The sequence below is a fragment of the Cydia pomonella genome, chromosome 1, assembly GCF_033807575.1.
Source record: "Cydia pomonella isolate Wapato2018A chromosome 1, ilCydPomo1, whole genome shotgun sequence".
In the NCBI taxonomy this organism is placed as follows: domain Eukaryota; kingdom Metazoa; phylum Arthropoda; class Insecta; order Lepidoptera; family Tortricidae; genus Cydia; species Cydia pomonella.
The window spans coordinates 2,134,450-2,162,237 of record NC_084703.1 but is presented as its reverse complement, the minus strand read 5'-3'; the positions used below and the strand labels follow the sequence as shown (position 1 = coordinate 2,162,237).

Genomic DNA, 27,788 nt, shown 5'->3' with positions numbered 1-27,788 from the left:
GACGCATTGTTTTTGAATTTTTCAAAATGGCGGAGCAATAATTTATTCAGTTTTAAGTTAAGCTCGCGAGGTCTACACGGCTTACACTTTATCAGCTACACTTTATTTTATTTAAAACAGCAGATAACACAATATTATTTTAGTTTGTTAGGCATTCATTTATAACTTTTGAATAAAAATATTTTCATTATTTGCGTCATTCTCGTCTCAATTTAAATTAAGAACTATGAAAACTCAATACACATTAACATCGCAACCAAATAGTGTCCTTACGACGCTCACATAAAATTCATATTGCAATAACACGTATCTGAGATACGACTTATTAAAAAAATACGATTCCAAATTCGAATATAACCGTCAAATTAATATCGTCATCGTACTTGACGTCGGTAAATGGAATTTAAATGCATTGCAGAATGGACAGTTGCAAAACGAACCCTGTCTCGATATAATTAAAGTCCAAATTGAAAGCGATAATTAGTGACGTCTATATGCCTATTTGTTTTAATTTTCGTATTCCATATGTAACTGAAACGTGTTCTATTTTCAACTTTAGTCAGCGGGAAATAGAGTTTCAAATTGTAATAAGAATTGAAACCGTTTTGTTTATTGGAAATATTTCAATTATGACGAAATTTGAGGATTATAATAGTTTAAGCGTATAATTTAAATTTATTGAAAGACAGACTGTCAATATACAAAGTGGTTGTCAAATAAAATGCGATCCATTCCATTGAAGTGTCTGATGAGGCTTCATTGATTCAACACGTTTTAATCATTGTTGTCGTTATAACCAAAGAGAATTTAAAGTAGAGGTATATTGTCAAAGAAAACTTACTAGCCACGAAAATATATTTTACCTTTTTGTCCATAATCTAGCGTAGAAATGACATCTCACCTCTCTCGAAACGATGCCGCCATACCTTTGGCTTTTGATCTATTAGATGGCGCCACTTTTTGATATTTAACAAATTTAACACATATCAGTGAAAGAATAAAAATCAAAGTCAAATTGCGTTCTAAAAGTTCTAATCATGTGTCGAAAGATGGCAGTAAATTACTGTGGCTACAAAGGTTTCTTTGACAATCCACCTCTATTTCAAATTCTCTTTGTTATAACATAACTAAATGTGATAAATCGTATTATTTTTGGCATTAAATAATATGAACAAAAACATAAATAAAAATAGTACATTGTGCAACGAGGGGGGTAAGTGAAATTTTGCCATAATCTTGCGAGTTTGCAATATTCTTACCCCCGGAGTTACACACAATGTTTTTCATCACACTTGCGAAGAAAAAACTAAATTTTAAGCGAAATCATTCTTATTAGATACCTACTTCTCCACTATGTCGCCCCAGCGAATATACTAATACATAACTATACTTAATAACTACACTGTACCTACAATTATTTATTACTGCGTGCGTGTATCTAGCAGCAGTTTTCAAATACATGCAATCCAATCTGTTTGCTAACATACTCAGAATGCTGTTGGAGCTGGTCCTCACTCTGCGCACGAGGGATGTAGCTCGCTTGCGCATGGTGGTGTAGAAGCAGTCTACCGGGTAGACTGGTAGACTGGTAGGCGCGGGTAGACTCTACCCGCGCCTCCGCGAACATCCCCGATGCACTACAGAATTTGGGCAGACCCATCAGCACTCTGAAAGCGTTATTACTAGGACTCCGCTGTCTCTCTGTCTGTTCGTCTGTCACCAGGTATCTCATGAACCGTGATAGCTAGACAGTTGAAATTTTCAGACGTGTTTCTGTTGCCGCTATAACGACAAATACTATAAAGTACGGAACCCTCGGTGAGCGAGTCCGTCTCACACTTATCCGGTTTTTTACAAGCTTTTATTTAACTTTCTCTGTGAAAATGCTATATTGTGGTACCATCGAGCTGATCTGATGATGGAGACAGGAGGTGGCCATAGGAACTCTGTGATGAAACGGTGGGGTTTTCAGAATTGTCTCTATGAGTATTAGTTGCCCGTGAAAAAGTACAGTCAGCGAGAAAAGCCTGTACCAAAAAATCAATTATTTTCCTTTTCAACTCTAAAAACTGACCATTTTCATTGACTATTTAACTGATTTTAATTTTAAAAATATTTTTCAATACCGGTATCCAATTACCAATACCGGTATCGAAACTCCGTTATTGCGGCTCAATATCGGATTTGAATACCAGTACCTATTGGGAATCGTTCGATATTGGATGGCCTAATAAGGACATGGCGATTGACATATCACGATATGGCTGTTTCCAATCAACTTGCGATGGGCTTTTTATAAAAGCCTTTTTTTTTAATGTGTGTTTAATTTACTATATACTATTACTTATACTGGGTCTGAGCATGGGAATTAATAAGAAAACTATCGAACTAAATAAAATGTGGAATATTTGTATACTTAATATTAACAGTTACAAATGTTCTGAAATTGTGATTTTAATTGTAGACCCTAACCTATATGATTACCTACCTAGTTTCATAAAAGGATTTATTTAAAATCAGTACCCCTAGTGTAATTTTATTCGATAGCGAAACGTTACGTACGCGTTTGCGTTAAGTCTCATTTTGTATGGGATTTTGATTCCAAAACGTCCCGCATGGCGCGCTGTTTCTAAATCCGATACAAAATTAGACTTAACGCAAATGCGTACGAATAAATTTACACTAGGGGCTCAGATCACAATGGCGGTTGTCAGAAAAAAATGTATAATTCACTTTTTTTTCGAAAAACTACAAACTATTTAGTTATTTCGACTCAGAATCACGAGGAACATTGATTAAAAGGGAGAAAAAAGTGTTCCCAGTTTTTGATACAAAATTTGGGAGTATTTTTTTTTCTTTAAATTAATAGTCCATAATCGAAAAACTGATAGTTTCTCGAAAAGTACTCTAAAAGTGTACTTTTCGTATACTTTATTCTGAAAATGCTCTAATACCGACTGCAGTATTAAACCAGCTATATAAAGTACATTTTTAATTATATCCTTTATACACCATGGCCCAATATAACCCGACAGATTTTAAAGGTGTATTCTTGACCGCATTTAGAGATTAATATGCCATAAAAAGCAAGTAAATTGAACTTATGCTAACACAAAACAACTTAAAACTAAATATAAAAGATCTCCCTCAAATCACTTCCTTCCGGCATGGTCGCAAGAACGCTGGCGGCGTTACCCCTCTGCACCGCCAGACTTAGCCTCTGGGCAAAGAAAACGCCAGCCCTATGATCGCCCGAGATGCCTATCAGCCGAACTGATAATGGCATAAATAGTTTTCTGAAAGGTCTAGTTTTAGAGATAATGACAATTCTTGTGAAAAATTGTTTATGTAATAACTGTAAATAAAAAACGCCTTTTTAGATGCGACTCTGCCACTATGAAATAATAATTACGTCAATTATTATTAATTACGTCACACGTTTAGGGGGTGGGAGGGGGTCAATAAAATGTGACATGTTGTGACTTTGGAGAGAGGGGGAGTCACAATCTTTGTGATGTCACTTTAACTTCATCAGGAACCAGCGACTATTTTTTTATTCGCTTTACAGTTAAATAACGATTTCTTGGAATGATAATCATGTGTTTGTATATTTTATTTTCCTAATCAGCTACGTGTTATATTTCTAATATTGCTTTTATTAAGAATATTTTTTCATTAAAATATTGATACCATTAGAATCATCGATTTCGTTGAAAATATAATTGCTAAATATGTGACATCACACCAAGGGGGAAAGGGGTTTACCAAATGTGACAAAGTGTGAAAAGGAGGAGGGAAGGGGTCAGAAAATCTATAAATTCGTGTGACGTAAGTAAGTAAGTAAGTAAATATTCTTTATTGCACCACAAAGAAAACAAATTTAAAAACAGATACAATGTAAAGAAAGGTAGCAACAGGCGGTCTTATCGCGAATTAATGATTGACCCCTAAATAAAAAAATAAACTTTAGTTTTTCGTTGCAATGGTTTTTTTCGCCAAGATGTAAAAACAAATAATGTACGCCGTGCAGAAAAATACACACACACACATATTATTTTTGCCGAATTTGACCAAAAGTCATATAACATTGTTTGCTCTTCGTGACATCAGGAAAGCGTTGATGTGTCGTGATTAACATCTGTCGAGTTATGTATATATGTATAAACTCTTTATTGTACAAAATACGTACAGTTGTGTGCAATATAATAGCAGTACACTCTGCGACGAAGATCGTCTTATAGAAAAGTTTATTTTTTTCTGTATGACTTGGGTTTGGATGTAAAGCTTTGATTGGAAATAATAGGAAAGATTCTAAGTTACAATTATAGTACACAATTGTATTTTTTCGTAAGATTTTACGTTATTATAGGAATTTCCGCAACTTAGTAAAAACAGCCGATTTTCATGATATATTTGTTTCACTTCCAATATCATTTAAGTAAAGGTTACAGTTAGTTTTGAAACAATATACAATTACATACAATACAATTAATAAAAATTAAATTATATACAATTTATAAAATAGAAATTGTGTCCAAAAATAACTTCTGTCTACTTTTTTCTAGTAATATTCTGGTGCTTTATTTCATTTCAAGCATGATGTAACTTATTTTTAATACAGTGAACATCCCCATACATAACGTTGTTAACATATTATTGCATGTGCCTATGTAAAATAGTGCGTGTTATTTAACTTAATGTTAAATATTAAGATGTTGCTATATGTGAGATCCTATAATTGGCTCTGTGTCACTATTTATGTTGTTATTAGCATAGTTATAGCTGTTGGTTCTCCATATAAAATAAATAAATATTAAGTAATGCAGAATAATTATATAAAAAGATACAATATTATTGATCTAAAGTTATAGTTTTCCCTTAATTTACATTTTCTTATGTACTGCTATTATATTGCACACAGCTGTATATGGCACCGGATAAGCAGTGCAAAATTCAAAATTCAAAATTCAAAATTCAAAAAATTATTCTGCAAGTAGGCCTCAAGGGCTCTTTTACAAGTCAATACAACATTTATAGTAACATCATATAGTGACATGTGCAGGTTATATGGGCCCACGGTGTATAAGTACATACGCCTTTGAAGTTAAACTACAGATTAGTACAGTAATGTGCTTGTAACAGCACATCATACTAATCCAGGTACAGCCGCGCACACGAGCGTTACGGATTATATTATATTTTCTATATAGGGTAGAATTTTGCTCGAGGATTAAGCCTAGACGGGGCTTAGCACTAATGATAAATTAGGTATTAAGGCTTTTTAGCTTTGATTACCGGGTGTTTAAAACGCGTATAACGTAAAGTGTATATTTAGGTCATAATGAAGGGTGTTTTTCATTATCATATTGTGTGGAGTATTTAGATCATATTTAACAATACTATGGGATCTAATTAGTTAGAAAAAGGCACTCTGGGAGTGCCGAGAGAAGTGAAAACTTGAATCCAATCTCAAAAAATGCCAACATCCACGTGTATCTATGTATGTACATACACAATATATGTACATATACCAGGTGTTTCCTGTAACACGAGCAAATAATTAAACCATATATTGTACTCCTAAAACGATATAACTGTTGATTAACAACTTTTAAAAATTATGGAATCTTTATATTTTATCTTTTTCATCCAAATTTAATATTATTTTCAATGTACGCTGACATCAGTGTGTTTGACGTTGCTTGTCACGCTTTAAACGTAACAAAATTCGCAATACATTGCGTCTTAGAATTAACTTCAATGTGTAATAAAAATCAAAACAAGTTATTTTTGAAAGTTGCTGCACAAATGTTGGTGAGTGTGAGGAGTACAGACTACAGTTTAATTTATTGCTCCTATTACAAGAAACGCCCGGTATACGTTACGATAACGGTAATAGTTTCGCGAGTTCAATGGTCCCCATCTCAAATAAGTTTTTGGCAAAAAATTCATTTTTGGTACAAGCTTTTATCGCTGACTGTACTTTTCTTTTCACATGCAACTAATACTCATCGAGCCAATTCTAAAAACCCCAAACACAATTAGGTTGCGTTGTTTTATCACAGAGTTCCTATGTCCACCTCTTGTCTCCATCATCAGATCAGCTCGATGGTACCATAATATTGCATTGTCACCCGACTTACATATGTATGCAAATTTTCAGCTCAATCGGAAACCGGGAAGTGGATCAAATTTAACTTGCAAGATTTGATTACAAACAGACAACGGTCAGGTGAAAGTAAACAAAAGCTTGTAAAAACGCTACAGCGTATCGAAAAGAATATTATAGTTGAGTTGGGATGAAAATTACGCAATTGGAGTTTACTATACGAAATCTTAATTCAACCGTTACAGTCGACGTGTAGAAAAATATATTTAAAAAGCACGCTCAAACAGAAAATAACCGAGAAAAAATAACATTTATTAATACCGCTATAACCGGAGCTAGTTTACGACACTCACAATAAAAATGGCCGCCGGGACCACTAAGGATAGTTCTGTCATTTCATAAGTGAAGTTTTACAGTTACCCGGGACATGGGGTCCGGCGGAATGAATGTAGTTACTTATTTCCTAAATTGATATGTCTCCCATGTCCTCAAGAAAAGTCCGGGCAAGGGAAGTGAATATATGTTTACTTGTTGTTTATTCGCACGAATGGGATATCCATAATTGAATATTGCTAAAATTAATACAGGCTGTTTATTTAGTCACTGCGACAATTTACGGGCTGAATATATAGGTCATACTGAGCAACTTTAACTTTTACTAGAGAACCAACCCCGGAATACTCTCCCATAGAAAAAGACAAGGTCAGGCAGCCAAAATGTACGAAACAGCCAATTTTTTTGCGATTTCGGGGTTGGTCCCATATAGGGCTGCCATCCGTCCGGGTTTTCCCGGATTCGTCATAGTTTGGAGGCCGTCCGGGGGGGGGGGGTGCCAAGAAGTGTCCGGGGAAAACCCGGACACTTTTCATGTAAGGAGGCACATTAAAACTACATGTAAAATTAAAGGCCTTGTTTTTTAAAAATATTATTTTCGGACTCGCTCGGGGAAAAAATGCGAATTACGCCAAATGTCCGGGTTTTTTTAAATCTTTGTCCGGGTTAGGCGAAATTCGAGATGGCAGCCCTAGTCCCATAGTAAAAGTTGCTCAGCATGAGCTATATATTCACCCCGTAAATACCCTGTATTTTACTGCAAGAAATATGTGTTTTCAAATATTTAATAAGTAGGCTTGATTAGTACAAGGCGATCTAAAAATATGTACGTCAGTCACCTAGCCCGCAGCAAGCTCGGTTCTCCTTACATACGTAGTTACGCTGTGTGCAAAAATATGAAATACCCCGCGTTACCAACTATTATGGAGATAGAACATTAAGAAAAATTGTTGCCGTATTTTTTAAATAGTCTGCCTGAAAATATCAGACTTGAGCCCAATAAAATTAAATTTAAAAAAGCACTAAAGCTGCACCTAATGGAAACACTTGGGTGACAATTGTATGCTTGTGCCTGCAAATGTCACTCAAGTGAAGAGAGTTATATTCATGGTGTAAGTTTTAATTAATAATATGTTACGTTGACTATGTATGTAAGAACTTATAACAGAGACTCGCGCCTGTGTAAACAGTTTTGCAGGAAACTGTACTAGATTATAAGTAGTAGTCTTAGTAAGCAATTTAAATGGATACATAGTATATATATATAATAATAATAATAAAATGCTTTATTGCACAAAAAAAAATAATTTTTTTTTGAGGCTTCCTAGCCTTGTATTTTTTTATAATCTCAATATCATTTTTTAAATTCCACTTTTTTATAATGGATGGCTTATTTTCTATCCATTTAACAAAATTTTGTTATAATATTCAACATGTGTCAAGTACCCAATTGTAACAATAGTTTGCGTTTATGTATCAAAACTCTACACAAATATTTTGAAAAAAAAAATTCTTATACTTAAATCATTATAGTGTTACCCCCTTATTCATAAAGCTTTACCTGATTTAGTTAAATTATGTTTTATCCCTTTCTTACAAATACATAAGTCAAATGACAGATAAAGACAAACTGTTCACAGTTAATTTAGACCAGTAACGCGTTTGTGAATAACGCCATTAATAAGTGCCCAAAAGGTAAAACGGGACCCTATCACTAAGACTCCACTGTCCGTCCGTCTGTCCGTCTGTCACCAGGCTGTATCTCATGAACCGTGATATTTAGACAGTTGAAACTTTCACAGATGATGTATTTTTGTCGCCGCTATAATTTTTTGCGCTCCCGTGCATTAAAGGTGATTTTTCTGCTCGTTTTTATAGATAATGGTACGGAACCCTTCGTGCGCGAGTCCGACTCGCACTTGGCCGATTTTTAATGATAATTGTAAAAGAAGGATTAAAAAAGAATTCTTTGGCCATCCTGTAATATGTATGAGTGTTGTACCCGACAGTACCCATCAAGCTTGCATTTAGCTCCTGACATACGATACGGACTATGCTCCCCTTCATTTAATAACTATACGCATCTCACAAGTATAGAGATACGATCTTATAACATTTTCCTACTCCTCTACTGTTATCTGTCATTTATGCATTCATTAACACGAATATAAGAACATACATAAAAGGTTTCAAGAAAAGTCTATATTGTCTATTCCTCATAAAAGCTCTTGTGCTTTTAATCGCTATAACGTTACTGCGATTAATGGCTACCAACCTAACAAAACCAAAAAGAATACAGTTTTAAACTAAGTGCATTGCGGCCAACTTACAAAATATTCATTTGGTTGCATAGTAAAAATAATTACTTCATAAGTCAGAAACACGCATGTGACACCCGTAATATAGCAACACCCATAGACTACGAAGACCGCTTAGCGTTGCTTTTTAGTCTCCGTAGGCTACGGTGGCCATAATTGAGAAAAAACTGTCCAAAAATTTAATTTAGCAAGTAGCAAGTACCAGGGCCTCATGAGTTACGAGGTGTCGCTGACCGGCCGGCCGCGGCCCGGGGCGGGCTGGGCGCGTAACAAGGTATACTCGCGCGTCTTGGCTATATACTTTTGCTTTGTTTACCTAAATTAAGATTTATTTTTGTTGACTCGTAGGAAAAATATTGTATGCAACGTTGTATAAGTAGGTCAAAAAATGCTCGTGGCGTATTCCTTTACAATTTTCGCCTACGCCTTCGGCTCCGGCTCACATTGTAACTCACGCCACTCGCCTTTTTTGACCCTTCTTATACAACTGTTGCATAAAATACTATAAGAGCATTCCTAGCTGAGCAACTTTTCAAATCTCGAATTTTTGAAGCTTATGTTTCCATCGCGCTGCGGTGGGCGGGAGTGCGTGCGTGCGATAACTGCAGCTCGGACGCAAAAATCGAGGTTTCGCTCTCCACTGTTTCCTCCTCCAAAACGCAGCCAATCATAATGATATTTTGGAAACTGTAAGAGGAAGAAATAATCTATGCCGCTATGTTTTGATTTTTTGGATGTTTGTTGTCATGGTTGTATACTGCGCCTATTTTTGCAGCCAATTCAATTGAGCCGTTTTTGCAATTTTCGAGGCACAGCGCCTCAAGTTTCTTCAAAATAAAATAATCCAAAAAAGCAAAACATAGCGGCACAGACATTGATAATATTGATCTTATTTGAAAAAAATCATTGCTCTAGGTTAAAAATCCAGGGAGGAAACAGTCGAGAGCGTTTGTATGGAGAAATCGCAACTAGGAATTCCTCTTAAGGGTCTGTTTCATAATGTCCAAGTATAGTCTTGAATAAGCTACTTGCCACTTATCTGACGAATAAAGTCATCGTTGGCGTTTCACAATCTTCAAATAACCTTAACTGGTAGATAAAGTGCTAAGTTTTCCAGGAAGTTTTATCTGGCAGTTAATTTATTTGTTAATTAGCTATCCAATAATTAGACATTGTGAAACAGGCGCTAAATATTATAAGGGCATTCTTACACATTTTGACATCCCACGGTAAGGTCAAGAAGGCTTCTGTTGTGGGTACTCAGACAACGATATTATACAGGTTGACCTTAGCCATTGGACAAACCCTGAAATCCCACGTAGGGTTACTTCTCAGGAATGCTCTGACGTTAATATATTTTTTAATTAGAACAAAAGATAAAAAAATATTTTTCGAACAAAACTTAGTTGCAATAATCGACAACAAAAAGAAACACACTGTGTTAATCTTTGGCAGTGTTTTTGACAATTTGTTCGAAATATTTGATAATGATGATATTTTTCAAAAGTCAGAAGTACGGAAGGTGGAGGTAAGGAAATAAATCTCCATGTAACAAAAAGTGTCATCAAAAAACCTTAAATAGGTGGCGCTACAATACCTAGAATACTTGAACAAAAAAATCAAATCATAGACAGCGCACTTCACTCCGTCAATAGCGCCTAGGTTCTTAGCTACTCTAGCGCTACTCTGGAGAGATTTGAAACTATTACTTATTTATAGCTCTCAGCTGGACACTTTTGCAAAGAGTTCTACCATAAGAGATGACACTCCTCTTAATTCCACACTCCATAGTCAGAAGCTTATTAGTGTCATAAATAAAAAAGAAAATCAAAAAGGTCGAAGAAGGTTCCATACTATTCTTCGAGGATATTACCTTAGGAGCTACTAACACGTACAGGCTGCTCCAAAGTAAATAAATAACCGGCCAAGAGCATGTCGGGCCACGCTCAGTGTAGGGTTCCGTAGTTACTCTTCCGTCACAATAATCTAAACTGGAGCTTAAAGTATAGTAAATTGTTAACCAAGGGATGAAACGGTACCTTTCACCCGAGTTAAACAAATAGGCAAATTTGCATAATCAGTACCTAATTAAAGTAAGTCTTTTTACTATGAAGGGAAAACTTTTTGCGATAACTCAAAAACAGCTAAACTGATCATGTCCGCTATAGTTTTTATTTAATGTCTTTCTTAAGCTCTACTTCCACGATTTTTTTCATATTTTTTGGACCTATGGTTCAAAAGTTAGAGGGGGGGGGACACATTTTTTTTTTCTTTCGGAGTGATTATCTCCGAATATATTCACTTTATCAAAGAATGTTTCTTGAAAACCCCTATTAGTTTTGAAAGACCTTTCCAACGATACCCCACACTCTAGGGTTGAAGCGAAAAAAAAATTTCACCCCCACTTTACGTGTAGGGGAGGTACCCTAAAAAAAATTAAATTTTTAGATTTTATTGTACGACTTTGTCGGCTTTATTGATTTATATATCCATGCCAAATTTCAGCTTTCTAGCACTAACGACCACGGAGCAAAGCCTCGGACAGACAGACAGACAGACAGACAGACAGACGGACATGGCGAAACTATAAGGGTTCCGTTTTATGCCATTTGGCTACGGAACCCTAAAAATGGTAATTTGGTAATTTCTTCGAAACCGCTACACCGGCTGTTATGATACTTTGTACACTGGTTCTAAATACCCTAATGCATATGTACATTTCGGCTTTGTCCAATGGCTAGGGACACATTGTATAATACAAATACATAGAAAACATACAAGACTCAAAAACAAAATATCTGTGCTCATTCCACTAATAAATGCCCTTACCGGGATTCGAACCTAGGACCATCGGCTTCATAGGCAAAGTCACTACCCACAAGGCAAGACCGGTCATCAAACCTGTCACCGGTTATAATTTTTAACCCGCTTGTTATTGGAGCACTTGTTCAAAATGTATATAAATTCGCCATATTGCGGAATTTCATTGGAACAAAATTTTTCATACTAAACTGAACTGTCACTCTATACATGAGAATAACAGCGCCCTCTTGACAATGATCATATATTTCTGGTCGGGAATAATAATGTTGAAATAACCCCCCCCCCCCTTAAATCTTTATCATTCGTCAATATTGATAATTGTTGAGCTTAATGTCAACAATGAAACCACTTACAATTGAAGAGTCCTCACGACCCCTCACACAATATGTCAAACTAATCTCACTTACTGAAATGGCGTGGGAACTACAACATGGTCATTATCACCTTCTGCAGCATGTATTTTTGATACGAACGCACAATCAAAGGTAAAAAACTTAAGTAAGCCACCTGTTGTATGTAGGTAGTTGTGGCGTGTTCGAATAGACAATACATGTTTAAAAGACACACACAAACAAAACAAATGTCTATTCGAACACGTCACAACATACAACAGTACCCCTAGTGTAAATATTTTCGACAGAGAAACGATACGTACGCGTTTGCGTTAAGTGTCATTTTGTATGAGATTTTTGACTTTCCAAAACGTCCCGCTTACCGCTTAGGTACCGCTGATGTGATATCGTGGAGGCGGACCTGCGTCGGCTGAATGCCAATTCATGGCAGGAAACCGCGCTGGATCGGGACAGGTGGCGTTCTCTCGTTTCGGAGGCCAAGATTCTTTTTGGATCGCTGAGCCAAAGCAGTTAGTTTAGTTAGTTTAAAACGTCCCGCTTGGCGCGCTGTTCAAAAACCCATACAAAATGAGACTTAACGCAAACGCGTACGTCACGTTTCGCTATCGACTAAATTTACACTAGGGGCACTGGTGACTTACTTAAGTTTTTTACCTATAGTTAGTTTAGGCTACAATGAACTTACTTTCATATGATATTGAATTATTGATAGCACACTTAAAAGTTACTACTGGACAACGACACTTGACATTAGCAAAAACGTCATAGATTTGATGGACGCCATATTGTAAGCTGTTTTGTGACATCTACCAGCCGTTTTAGTCATTAATTTTTTTTTAATACCACGACGGTGGCAAACAAGCATACGGCCCGCCTGATGGTAAGCAGTCGCCGTAGCCTATGGACGCCTGCAACACCAGAGGCGTTACATGCGCGTTGCCGACCCTTTAAAAACCTGTACACTCCTTATTTGAAGAACCCCATACTGTAGCCCCTCGGGAAAACCTCCGCAGGAAGCTCATTCCACAGCCGAAGCGTTCGCGGGAGGAAATTCCTCTTGAACCGCACAGTACGCGACCATTTAGGTTCTAGGGTGTGAGGATGAACACCCTGCCGACGGCGAGCGGTGCGGTGATAGAAAGCGGCCGTCGGCATCATGTCAAACAATTCTTCAGAGCACAGCCCATTGTACAAGCGGTAAATTGTTAATTGTTCATTCGACAACGTCCAAAATAATACTCAATTTTGACACATTGTATTCATTTCATTAGAATCATCATCTTGACCTAAAATATCTTCCTTATTGTGTGTCAAATTCACTCTTCTCTCTAAATAGTATCTCACAATAACGAACAAACAGATATTCCATATAATTATATTAGTACAGATTAGTAGGGTTGACACAGTGTCACACCGATCACGTTACCCCTTTGGTCTCGCTTTAATCGTCTGTGAACGCATAATCGACTGACAATTACAGAGTGACAACCCTATTGTAGTTAAAAAGACACTTGACTATATTGAATTCGCTAATCCGTACACATTCTCATCTTCACTCTGATAATACTTCCCCATTCTAAACTGAACCTTATTGTAAGTAAATATGATTTGAATTTGAATGAATTAAAGATATGACTTTGCTAAAATTGACGCTCGATTTCGTATTAATGATTACTGGTAAGAACGACGTATGTTGCTAGTAGCGTTCATTGGAAATGCAACTTTGTTGAGATAAACTTAAGGTTTAGAGTAGTTTTGGCAGATTGATTATGAATTTGCGAGTACAATCGTATACAGTTTCAGGGGTGGCCCAAAATAAATTATGATTATTGTAATATATGTTAGAGTGGGTTAGAATGCAATCAGCAATTACATTTAGAAGGTCGACACGGTGTTTGGAAGATTGTTTAATATACAGGGTGTGTAATTTATGACTTGTGACATTTGAGTAATTTAAACTTAAATCATAAGAAATATTTAAAAATGCTTTTTAAAGTCACACGCATCTAGGCGCTACCATACAATTGAAGTTGCGCTCTAATTTTAAAACGACATGTTTAAATTGTGGAATTTAGCGGTAGCCCGCCGCGTTGAATTTCGCCGCTGGGGGCTCTAGTGTAGACGGGGTTCTTTCAAAATGTCAAATGCATAGTATTTTTGAGGGTTACAAGCTTTTTTATCATCATCATCATTCATAATTGTGGTAAATCTTATTTCTATTTTTGATTATTCATTGTAAACATAAGATATAGATAAATGGTAGTGGTTTCAAAACTGGCAAATAAAATATGTGCAAACTGAAACAGTACCCCTAGTGTAAATTTAATCGACATCATAACGTGACGAACGCGTTTGCGTTAAGTCTCATTTTGTATAGGATTTTGAGTTTCCAAAACGTCCCGCTTGGCGCGCTCTTTCTAAATCACATACAAAATGAGACTAAACGCAAACGCGTACGTAACGTTTCGAAATCGAATTTATTTACACTATGGGTACTGTACCCCTAGTGTAAATATTTTCGACAGCGAAACGTGACGTACGCGTTTGCGTTAAGTGTCATTTTGTATGAGATTTTTGACTTTCCAAAACGTCCCGCTTGGCGCGCTGTTCAAAAACCCATACAAAATGAGACTTAACGCAAACGCGTACGTCACGTTTCGCTATCGACTAAATTTACACTAGGGGTACACATATTTTTCTGGACCACCATCAATAGTGGCGCCACCTGGTGAGCACAAAAAGCGATGAATATCGCTGGCCCAGTGCCTTTGATGTGCGGACGAAAAACCGACACTATGGCCATTCCATCGCCATCCCGCCGCGCCATAAGGGCTCCTCGATGGCCCAGCGTAGGCCAGTCCAAAACACGCAGCTATGCGGTGAAATGAGATAGCAATATCACTTGCTCTCTGGACTGGCCTACGCTGGGCCATCGTGTAGAGGAGCCATAAGCCAACTGAAACCACTACCCTACACGCTGGCCCATCTTAGTGGGCCAGTATGATGGCCAGACAGAAGTTTTGGTGGCTTAAAGTGACTGACAAAATGAAACATCGACATGTCCGTTATCGATGTTACCTTAATGTTATAGATATTTTTAACATTGTATGAGAAGATAGCAAACGCGAAGTACGCAACACGTTCGATATCTTCTTTGATATATTGGTATTGTGTACTACAGTTTACGATTTTATTTGTAAGTACGAAATATTATGTACTTAAAAAAGAAATTATGTATATTCTTGTTATTTAAGCGCTGGTGGCCTAGCGGTAAGAGCGTGCGACTTGCAATCCGTAGGTCGCGGGTTCAAACCCCGGCTCGTACCAATGAGTTTTTCGGAACTTATGTACGAAATATCATTTGATATTTACCAGTCGCTTTTCGGTGAAGGAAAACATCGTGAGGAAACCGGACTAATCCCAACAAGGCCTAGTTTATCCTCTGGGTTGGAAGGTCTGATGGCAGTCGCTTTCGTAAAAACTAGTGCCTACGCCAAATCTTGGGATTAGTTGTCAAGCGGACCCCAGGCTCCCATGAGCCGTGGCAAATGCCGGGACAACGCGAGGAAGAAGAAGAAGTACATTCTTGTTATTTCTCGGTAATTTACAGCAAGTAGAAGTTACACCTTTTAATTATTAATATATGACTTATCGATAACAGATTTGTCGATGTTTCATTTTGTCAACCACTCGTAAAGGCCACAAAAACTTCTATGTCGTAGTGTATGTGTGCGTACAGGGCGGTTACTGGAAAAATCGAAATTCGTCAATTGCGGGCATTTTTCTCTGTCACTCTAACTACGTCATACTAAGAGTAAAAGAGAGAGATCCCCGCAATTTGCGAATTTCGGTTTTCGCGGTAGGCCCCCTGGAGCCACAGATGCCGTAACGTACTATTTTTGAAGTTAGTCTAAATATCATATCCACATAAACGTATTACGTCTCCTTCTGAATGTTTAAGCATTCGTTTGACACGGCGCGGGGGTCGTACAAATTCATAAATAATTCAATGCACTTTTAAATAATTCGCACTTCAAACATGTTCTTTGGCGGCCTCCTAGCCTAGTCGTTAGTGCTGTCTACGAGCAGGAGGTCCCGGGTTCGAATCTCGGTTAAGGCATTTATTTGTGTGTATATCACAAATGTTTGTCCCTGAGTGATGGTGCTGACACATTGGCTGTCATAAATATTATATAACAACGTGTGTGGACAACATAATACAACACTATCAATACTTTCATGCCGTCCCTCTCACACGATGTTATATCACCAGATCACCGGAGACACACCCCGCTAGAGTCAGACCAAGCTAAGTTGGCAGCAATCTTGATAGCCCAGCCTGTGCAAGTGTTTAGTAAACGTCATAATGTCATAGACGTTTGACGTTTAAATAACACTTGCATCTTCTGGTCTGTCAAAATCGCTGCCAACTTATCTTTTTTTTATACTACGTCGGTGGCAAACAGGCATACGGCCCGCCTGATGGCAAGCAGTATCCGTAGCCTATGTACGCCTGCAACTCCAGAGGAGTTACATGCGCGTTGCCGACCCTACCCCGACTCGTTGGTCTGACTTTATCAAAGTAGCCTAAATTCGCCTTTAGTACATAACTTTGCCTAAACTAGCATAAAATCATAAAAATTATAAGGCAGATGGGGTAGCGAAGAAAAGTTTTTTAGTATCTCGTACCATTTTTAAGCAACTCTTTTTATTGTAAATACATTGGATCTATTTCTTGGTAAAATATTATTTTAAATTTTACTTCAACGTCTTCGGGCACCAACGACAGCGTAAAGAGTTTTGGCAGCCCTGATTTTCTATAAATTGCAGAAATTATAACGAGTTTGGTTATACTCATTAGCTAGACTGCATTCGACATTCGAAATACAACACCGCTCGTAAACCGCCAAAATTTGAAAGGATCGTTCGAAATTTAAACTCCGATCCTACATCCACCATTCAAATTCAGGTCGCATCTCGGGCAAATCGAAAAGAAAACTATTCGTTTTAAAAGTGGTGTAGGCTATAAAACCGTGTGTTTGGGAGTCAGGAGGAGCTCTCAGGCCAGGGGTGCTCATAAATAATTTAGAGTAATACTCGACCGAAGGTTGAGCGCTCATGACTTCTTGATGGGATCTCGGGTGTGGACTTTTTGAATTTGAGGCCTTTTTTAAAGTTTAGCGCCAATTGTTTGTGATTACTGGATGTCGCAGTTTTTTTTTAACTACGCGATTTCAATGTTTTCTTAAATTAATATGAAGTTAATAGTACACGAGTACAGTCGAGTTCACAAATGTATTTGCAAACCAACGTTCCAGAATAGTACAATTGTGTGTTAACGGCGGTAAACAAGAATTTACGAACAAGTTTTAATTAAGTCCGAGGCGTCCGAAAAATGTTTAAGATTTTTTTTTTCCAGAGAGTCCAGGGGGATCTCTTTGATGGTCCAAACGATGACCTAATTAGTGACCTAAACCTTACCGTAAATTTTTTCTGTAATGGTGATGGTTTTTTTTTTACTTTTTAGGTGTTTTTGCGGACGGGTCATAAAAAAAATTACATTATTGGTAGGATTAACGGGGAAACCTTTACTGGCACCATTTGTATCTACCCAAGTACCAAATACCAATACGCATTTATATAAAGTTTAACTTTTTTCTCCAGGGTGACCTCTTCGGTGGTCTAAACGACGGCCTCCTAAGCCGGGCAGAGGCCCTCGCGGCGGTAGACATCAGCAAACACCAGAGCGGACCCCAGCCCGGACCCCTGCCGCAGCTCAAACATGACATGGTGTACCACCATGGGGTCGGCGGACCACCACCGCATAACGCTAGACCACATCAGGTATTATTGCTTTTGATATAGAAAAAAGACTAAATTGGCAATAAAAATAGCTACAAAATATTAAGCAATAGATTAGACCCTAGATGAGACCCTTGAGCAGCTCAAACATGACATGGTCTTCCACCATGGGGTGGGTCAAAAACATTAATAAGCATTAGAGTGGAGAGAGCCCTGCATAGCTCAACCACGACATGGACTGACCCCCGCTGCATAACGCTAGACCACATCAGGTATTATCACTTTAAATACGTCAATTTAAGAAAATAAAACAAAGAGAAGAGTAGGTTTAAGAGATGGCTTCAAGATTGGTAAACAAGTACAGTCAACCCAACCCAAACGGGTTTAAACTACACATGTCATTTAATACAAACAGCAGCGTTGTCAGGCGTACGAAAAATATTGGACATGTACGATCATTTGGGCTCGAGTGCGATGTACGTTCCAAGAACATTATCGTACGCAAAAGTACGATAATTTCAGCCCTTGGACGATGCCACCCAAAAAGTCTAGAATTAGACACAGAACATGACACTTTTCCTTAGAAATAGGCTAGGCTTTTAGGTATTCGGCTCCTTGGTGTAAGTCAAAAATGTCGAAAATTCCTGTAATTTGTTTAGATATATAAAATTACGTTTTTCTAAATTATATATTAGTCATGTAAGCTTATTTTGTAAAAATGTAGGGGCTTTTTGATAGGTGTACGATATTTTTTCATCTGTACCATAATTCTCTTCCGCTCACCTCGTAACACTGACAAACAGTCATAGAAGACATCTGAACCTTTCGTTCACATCCGTCATACCGATACCATACTCGTAGGTATTACTTTTAGTTTAGCATTTGTCGATAAATTGTCATCATGGTTGCAGCCCCTAACTCGTCTCATCACCCCGGCTAACTCTCTCATCGTATGCCAATCAAAAGTGAAGTAATGCATGGAAAAGATCACGACACTCTTCGTAGCATTTATCATCCCAAAACATTTCACTTTTCGATGTATGTTGCGAATGCAACTTATTATTATATAAAAAATATTCCCAATTCAATTCAATTCAAATATACTTTATTCATGTAGGCCTAGCAACAAGCACTTATGAATAGTAAGACAGTATTACATATAATTATCTTAATCTAATTATCAGAGCAATTTATTGATGTTGTAAATATTATTCCATATATAATACTAATGAATATAATTCATAGATCAAATTTAATACTAAAACTTTCACAAAATACAGTCATACAAAAAAAATGTATAAAAAATACTAGTCTAGATTGTTTCTAGAATAAATTCTAAATGTCAAACAAATATAATAAAAACAACAAAGGAAATACATGCATTGGAATATCCATTTCATCATCATTATTCAAATATAATAAATAATTAATCATTTCGAATCACAATTAATCCCACGTTGTTTTATCATTCATGTAGTCTTGTGTGGTATAATAAGCTTTAGAAATAAGTTTACGCTTTACATGATTCTTAAATTCATGCAGTAGCTAAACGCAGCCGTCGGGCTCGGCTACTATTCAGAGGCTTTTCAATAGCACCAATAGGAGCGCTCCACATATTCTGTATCCCGGCCAATTAGAAGCACCTAAATTTAAACCACCTTTTGTACTGATCAAATATTGCAAATCACTCTCTCGTCTTCCATACTATCAACAACCAACCACTTTCTACATTTAACCGTTTTGGCAATTTAAACCCTTGTAACCAGTACATTGGAAAATTATAACACTTCACTAAGAATCGAAGTTTTATTTGAGTCGTCGAGATCCTGACCTGCACGGCGGCTACAATGTACGCTTGTCATATTGCCCAGGACCATATTTAATGGAGCCCCCGTTAATCCAAAAATCAATCCTCAAAAGAGCGACATCACCCATCACTCGAGTAATCTTCAAAAAGAAAAAAACACTTAACTGGCGAAAATATTTCACCCCGACATTACTCCGACCAGATGCAAGTCTCAAGGCATATGCAGGGGCGTAGTCCCAGAGGACTCAAGCACGTAGGGGAAGGGATACAGTACAGTAAAAATTAGGTAATTTTATGCACTACAATATTGTGTTCCGCCCTTGCGATTTTGTTTTTTTATTCAAATGTGATGGTGATTTCTGCTCTTTGGTAATGCAATGTTTGGTGTACTTAATGTCTCATGTTGATAATCTTTAAACAAAATTAAAAATTAAAAAGCTTTTTTGATAAGTTGCGATCGATTTTATCAGGTTAGGGTTGTTGTTAATGCTTTAGAACGTATTTAAAATTGAAGTAAAGTTTAGTCAAAATTCCCCAAAATGAAGTGCCTAAGCTAATCATATAGTGGAGTTCAAGAGAAATTGCAAATAATGTAAACAAACCATTTTATCTTCATATCTTCGTAACCTCGCACTTTATATACCTAAATCTTTTATTCATATCAACTAATATTTAATATATATGTTAAAATTTATTAATATTTCAATGAAAATAACTATCGTAAAACTTTTAGGTCATACGTGAAATGCTAACAAAATTTGTCATATTTGTTTATATTATTTGCTATTTCTAATTGATCTCCACTTTACAAGCCAAATCGGCAATGACCTATAAATAATAAACTCTCTTATATGTATAAATCGTCAACCTTCTTCACATCTTCATCACCTCTTCAGTTAGAAATACTCATAACGTATGAATTATCGCTATGAGTCTAGTCATAGCCACAAATAACAAAAAGAATCAATAAACAGAACATTTCAAGAGAACGTCCACTATTACAGTTAGTCAAATGGAATCAAGCAGTTTAAAAAACTTACAAAGACAATGCAAGTTTTTTAAAGTACTAAAAACTAAATGCATCTAAAATCCCTAAACTACATATGATCAATAGGCGATTTTATGTAAATATGGACATGTTTTTTTTTCATTTCTACTCAGGATCACAAGCTTTTTTTATCCAAATAGGTGAACAAAACTATTTATCGTTCCTTCCGTTCCGCTACCGTCATACAATGTCTATGAATATTAGTAACGGAAAAGAAGTAAAAATCTTAGGACACTTTTTCTCCTTTGAGGATCAACGGAGCTAGAAAATATAAAAATGTACAAATAAAAATAAGTTTAGTTAAGTTAAGTTAAGTCCCCAATATAAGTTTATCACACCACTGTAAAGCCCAAAAAACCAATTCTAATAAGATCTAAATTCAATTTGTTCAAATTTTAGTGCTCGTCGACACCGGAGTCCCGCAAGGAGCAATTCTGGGTACGCTCCCTGCACCATATTTACAAATTAGGGTTCCGAAATTGCTACTGTTGGACCCGGGGGCGATAAAGCACAGGTTACGGGTTCCATACGAGGGGACTATATTGACTGTAGTCTTTATAATTGGTAGTGATACAATGATACAGTGTGATGGGATTGCTATGAACGCGGTTTGAAGTTGTAATTGATTAAGTAAAGGCGTTTGACAGGGTGTGTCGCTTAAAAGATTAATGTTTATTTAATTTGCTTTTAAGGAATTTTGGATTGTATCTTTTAGAATGGAACCTTAATGTTAAATTCAGAGAGGGTCCTATGGAATCATAAATAATTTATTGTAAACTAGCTAGAAGGAGGTGGAGAAGAAGGCTGGCTCAACTAGGCTCGATTGGAAAGAGCTGGAAGTAGCCACTCAGGATCGCACCAAATGGAAAATTCTTCTGCGAGCTATATGTCCCTGAGGGATGACAGGATTAGGACGAAGATGTTTTGATAGAAACTATCTGTCATTCCCCGGCCCTCAAACTAAATTCCTACCAAATTTTAGTGAATAGGTAACAGACAGATAGAGTTACTATTGCATTTATAATATTAGTAGAGAAGTCGGAATCTAAAGCTATACTATGTTACAACCCACTCCTTTAAAACAAAATAAATAAAATTACGAATGTGTAATACAACACAATTATATTCGCTAATTCACTAATTCAGTACCTAGTCACAAAATGTACCTAGTATGTATTATGCTACTAACAATATAAATATGATATGAAAAACAACATTTGCATTAAATATGTTTTGTTATTCAAACATTTGCCGACCGGTTTGGCCTAGTGGGTAGTGACCCTGCCTACGAAGCTGATGGTCCCGGGTTCAAATCCTGGTAAGGGCATTTATTTGTGTGATGAGCATGGATATTTGTTCCTGAGTCATGGGTGTTTTCTGTGTATTTAAGTATTTATAAATATTTATATATTATATATATCGTTGTCTATGTACCCTCAACACAAGCCTTATTGAGCTTACTGTGGGACTTAGTCAATTTGTGTAATAATATTTATTTTATTTATTTATTTGCATTCTTCAATAAGAGATGAAAAAGTCACCAAATGTTTCCAAAACGAGATATTCTTTGCTCATACAAATGTCTAAACTTACACGAAATGTAATACAATAAAATTCTATTCGCTAATTCACTACCTAGTCACAAAATGTACCTAGTATGTATTATGCTACTAACAATATAAATATGATATGAAAAACAACATTTGCGTTCTTCAATATGAGATGAAAAAGTCACCAAATGTTTCCAAGAAGGCATATTCTTTGCATTCACACAAATGTCTTATCTTACATGAATATCCCACGGTTTTACGTTCTTTTAAAAGTGATGCCATAGTCACACACAGACTGCATTTTACTTTATGATTATTTACTGCGAGGGGTACCATCGACAATTTTATGGGTACCCTTATTTTTATAGTCGCTGTACCATCGATATGATTGGTATGTTTTTGGGGTATCGTATTTGATTTTTATTACTTTAAAATTATATTTGAAGGGTCGTTGGACAAGTATAAATAAACTTATGCGTTTCTGATTTTCTGGAAGGTGAAACTTGTGGGAATCCGAAGACAATTTTGATATGGTTTGCGATTTATATAAAATCTGTGACTTTATGATTTTAATATAAAAGTATTTTATATTTAGAGGTTTTGAATGAAGAAGTCCATACACATACCTTATATGTAAATTATTACTTTGCAGCCAAATAACACTAGACCCTTATCATACTCTTGTATTTCTGCCGGTGAGTAAGGTTGCGCGGTGTCGTGCGGAGCGTTAGGGTCGGCAACTCGGCACCGCGCATGTACATAACTCCTCTGGAATGGCAGACGTCCATAGGATATGGAGAACACGCACTGTAGAATGGGCCACGTGTAGATGCGTACCGTCGCTGGCCTATTACCTTTGATGAGCGGACTAAAAACCGACACTATGGCCATTCCAATTCCAACCGGCCGACCGGCCGCCGGCCGGCCGGCCGGTTTGACGACCGGTTTGGCCTAGTGGGTAGTGACCCTGCCTACGAAGCTGATGGTCCCGGGTTCAAATCCTGGTAAGGGCATTTATTTGTGTGATGAGCATGGATATTTGTTCCTGAGTCATGGGTGTTTTCTATGTATTTAAGTATTTATATATATTTATATATTATATATATCGTAGTCTAAGTACCCTCAACACAAGCCTTATTAAGCTTACTGTGGGACTTAGTCAATTTGTGTAATAATGTCCTATAATATTTATTTATTTATTTTATTCCATTGCCATCCCGCCGCGGCATAAGCCATCCGACACCACTATCCTCTCTACACGCTGGCCCATCTTAGTGGGCCAATATGATGGCCTATCATGTAGAGGAGCCATTATGGATACTATGCTGTGGTTGTGTAGACAGGTGTATATACACCGTGGGCCGATTAAACCCGAAAGATTTCAAAGGTGTATTCTTGACCGCATTTAGAGACTAAAATGTCATACAATGTTTTCTGAAATCGGTCTTGTTTTAGAGATAATGACAATTTCTGTGAAAATTTGTTTCTTTTATAACTTAGTCAAAAACGCCTTTTTAGCTGTGACGCTGCTACTATGTGACTTGGTTTAGACATACCTAAAGAAATTTTTTTTTTCGGCAAGAAAAAATTTTTTTTTGACGAATTTGACCAAACCTCATATAACATTTTTTGCTCCTTATGACCTCAAGAATGCGTAGTTAAAATCTGTCGGGTTTAATTGGCCCACGGTGTATATTATAATTAGATTACTGACAATCAAAATTGACATATACACTATCGAGAACGTAATTTACTTTCTTTACATCTCGCTCGCACTTATATGCGAGTACGAGCGAGATGCATAGAAAGCAAGTTACCTTCTCGATAGCGTTTGTCAGTGCCGAACTGGTGGCAGTCATATAGGTTAAGATATTTTGCTTGTACTAACACTATGGATACATTGTTTGTACGAAATAAAGATTATCATTCTTATCTTAATAACAGTTTTTTATAGTTTAATTATGTATAATTAATACAAATAAACGAAATTGGTGAAAAAAAAAAAAAAAAAAAAAAGGGGTGACATGAAATTATTTGTGTACTCATGAATTTTACTTCACTGAAAATTACTCAAGTTTCTACAAAATATCTATAACACGTTGAAAATAACTAGAGTCTGCGAAACTGAGTCAAAGACTCAAAGTAGACTCAAAGAACTCAAGTGGTAATCAACACTAGTCTCAATTTCCTAGTCAAAGTTAACTAAAGGACTAGACCTAACAACTCACAGCCCACTTTTATCGTCTAAAAAATGTCCCCAGCAGCACAAATTGTCACGTATTTCGTCCCCAGGGTGCCCACCCTTTGTGTGTTTGCACTTCGAACAGAAGGGCTCTTGTGCTGAGCCAAAAAGTCCTAAAGCCCCACAAATGTGTTGGACTTGTGTGTTTTAGACTCGAAAGAGAAGGGTAGTCACGCATTGCGTCGGTTGGTAGCTAGTCGACCGTTAAAAGCATAGAAAACAAGTGTGTACATTTTCGTATGTTTTATGGCGTTATGTTTTGACATGGCTATCGAAATTTGGATAAGGGTAATATTACAAAGGCCCCTTACGTCCTTAACGGTTTCCTACTAAGCTAAGCTTGCACGGGGTACAGGTTATGTTTTTTTTTTAATACTACGTCGGTGGCAAACATGCATACGGCCTGCCTGATGGTAAGCACTATCCGTAGCCTATGTACGCCTGCAACTCCAGAGGAGTTACATGCGCTGCAGACCCTAACCCCTTCCCACCCTCGTTGAGCTCTGGCAGTCTTACTCACCGGCAGGAACACAACACTATGAGTAGGGTCTAGTGTTATTTGGCTGCGATTTTCTGTAAGGTGGAGGTACTTCCCCAGTTGGGCTCCGCTCTAGATCTGGAATGACATCCGCTGTGCTTTGCCCTACCACACAGAGCGAGATGACATTCACAATGCCCATACCTCTCTTGTGGACGTAGTTTAAGGACATACCCGGGTTCAACGGGTTAAAGTATGTAACTTTACTTTTGAGTCTGTTTTAATTTTTTGTCTTTTAATTATTTATATAAGAATTCAAGCCTTGGCGACCCTCTACATCTCTAAGGATAATTTAATGTCTTTTTTTATATTTTATCTCTGACACTTAAGAGACTTATACATCTCTAAAGAATTTTAGTATTTGTTGGTTTTTTTTTTTTCTTAGTTTTTTTGTGTAATTTGACATTTAGAGACAGTATACATCTCTAATAAAGTATTGATTATTTCATCGATTCCATATTTGTAATTGTTTTTTTGTAATTTTTATTGTTTGTAAAAATGGACATGTAAAAGTGCCCCTGTGGCCTATTTGCTGAATAAATGTTTGATATTGATATTTGATACTATTTCTAACACGTGCGTGTGTTCGAAATAGTAGGAAACTTTTTCGTGTTAGTAACCGTTAAGGACGTAAGGGGCCCACCGATTACCAGTTCGCCGGACGATATCGGCCTGTCAGCATTCTAAGGACAGGCCTTAAGAGCAAACGGGGCCAGCGGCGGTATCATGGTCGCATTTTTATCACTTGTCATGTCATGCGTCACTTTCACACTTACCTATTTGTAAGAACGTGACAGACATGATGACAGATGATAAAAAACCGACCATCTTAGCCCGGCAGTACAGTGGTTTCACGCACACGCATTCGAGCCAATCGTGCAGTCTAACGCCACAACGCGATTGATTGATGAGTTCGCATCACGCAAGCAATTAGTCGCAACTAGTTGCGTTAGACTGCACGATTGGCTCGAATTCGTGAGTGAGATCACTGAACTAGCGCCATTCTTAGTGCCCGTAAAGTCTGTCCATAGATATATGTCAATGCTTGCCAGCTATACGCGAATGTCAGCTTTTGCGAATAACTGACAGGCCGATATCGTCCGGCGAACTTCGTTTTATAGATATAAAGCATCACGTGACCACTGATTACCCGTCATAGAAAACGAAATGTTAGACGCCTCGGCCATGACCCGGACTGTTCTAGCGTAAGTCATCATTTACGCATGTTTCCTGTGCATAATTTTGTTTTCTTTAGAGTTCCGTACTCAACTAAGAACCCTTTATATCAAACATTTATTCAGCAAATAGGCCACAGGGGCACTTTTACATGTCCATTTTTACAAACAATAAATTAAAAAAAAAAAAAACAATTACAAATATCGAATCTATGAAATAATAAATACTTTATTAGAGATGTATACTGTCTCTAAATGTCAAATTACACAAAAAAAAACTATGATAAAAAAATAAAACCATAAAATACTAAAATTCTTTAGAGATGTATAAGTCTCTAAGTGTCAGAGATAAAATATAAAAATATATATTAAATTATCCTTAGAGATGTAGAGGGTCGCCAAGGCTTGAATTCTTATATAAATAATTAAAAGACAAAAAAATTAAAACAGACAAGAACCGAATGAAGTGTCTCACGTTAATGTCACTCAAAAGTAAAGTTACATACTTTAACATAACCTGTACCCCGTGTAAGCTTAAACAGACCGGTCTCCACAAACAGCACCCGTTCACGAGTATGACGTGTATCTCAGCCATCGCCTCCCTCAACCTTCATTCGGGAAAGTCTTCATTTCGTATAATAATATATACTAAAACAGTAAAAATGGAAATTCATATAAACACTTTAAAACTTTCGCACGTAACGCTTATTTGTTCGTCAACATGTATGCATAAGTGTCATTACACGAAAGCCCAGGACCCTAACATAAGGGATCGCATGCGTTATTTCACGCGCACTAATAATAACGCACTCATCATTTTTGTCAACCCTAGGGGCCGTGGGGCCACGAAACTACCGAGTTCATGAGCGGTTTCACTAGCTATCATTATTATAAATTCGTTCGAATTCATATTTATTTATATTATATATTGAATATTTATTTATTTTTATTTATATATATATGTATGCATTATTTTATGGTTATTTTTCTATCTATGTATATTTGTATCAATGTGTATTCAAAACGTGCATTTCATTAATTTCAGTGATTGTACACTTTTGTTTGTGTTTGTCATTCATTCACCGTTACTTCTGTTTTACTCATTTCCTCAAAGGTTAACTGGAAGAGATCCCATACAGGGATAAGTTCGCCATTGTTGTATTTAATTTACTCTGTAACTGTGTTTTTCGTTTTTTTATTTCTATGTACAATAAAGTATATACATACATACATACATACATTATATACAGGAGTTAAGAATTGTTCAAAAATGCACCAGTTATTGATCCTTTTCCGTTAGGTTTATTAATTAATGTTTGTACCAAGTGCGAGTCAGACTCGCGCACCGAGGGTTCCGTACAAACCTGTAGGTATATAAGTAAAAGTTCACCCATCACGACAATCGGGTCATGTCAATTATTATATTTTTATTTTATGATGTAACTAAAAATTTACGGTTTTCGCAATTATTCCATTATATGTGCTATAAGACGTTGCTTCGTACCAAATTTCAAGATTCTTTGTTCACGGGAAGTACCCTGTAGGTTTTTGATTCCCTTGCGAGTGTCGAAAATTTGCGGCATAAACGGCTGTACCTTTTGATTGCGTTGGCTTAGAAGTTTGATTTTTTCACAGCTCTAAGGGACAGTAGACCTGAGTATTTGATATAAATTGATACCTTGCCTCCAGC

The 27,788-nt window shown here is 36.8% G+C and overlaps 1 protein-coding gene across 2 annotated transcripts in view; it reads left to right on the top strand.

Annotated features, from left to right (window-relative positions):
• Window positions 1-27,788, top strand: part of LOC133526634 (inhibitory POU protein) — a 102,377-nt gene that overhangs the window by 61,965 nt on the left and 12,624 nt on the right. For both annotated transcript variants that reach the window (XM_061863334.1, XM_061863328.1), the window contains exon 3: window positions 17,601-17,780. In XM_061863334.1, coding sequence (XP_061719318.1) covers window positions 17,601-17,780 — 180 coding nt within the window. The remainder of the gene's footprint in view (window positions 1-17,600; window positions 17,781-27,788) is intronic.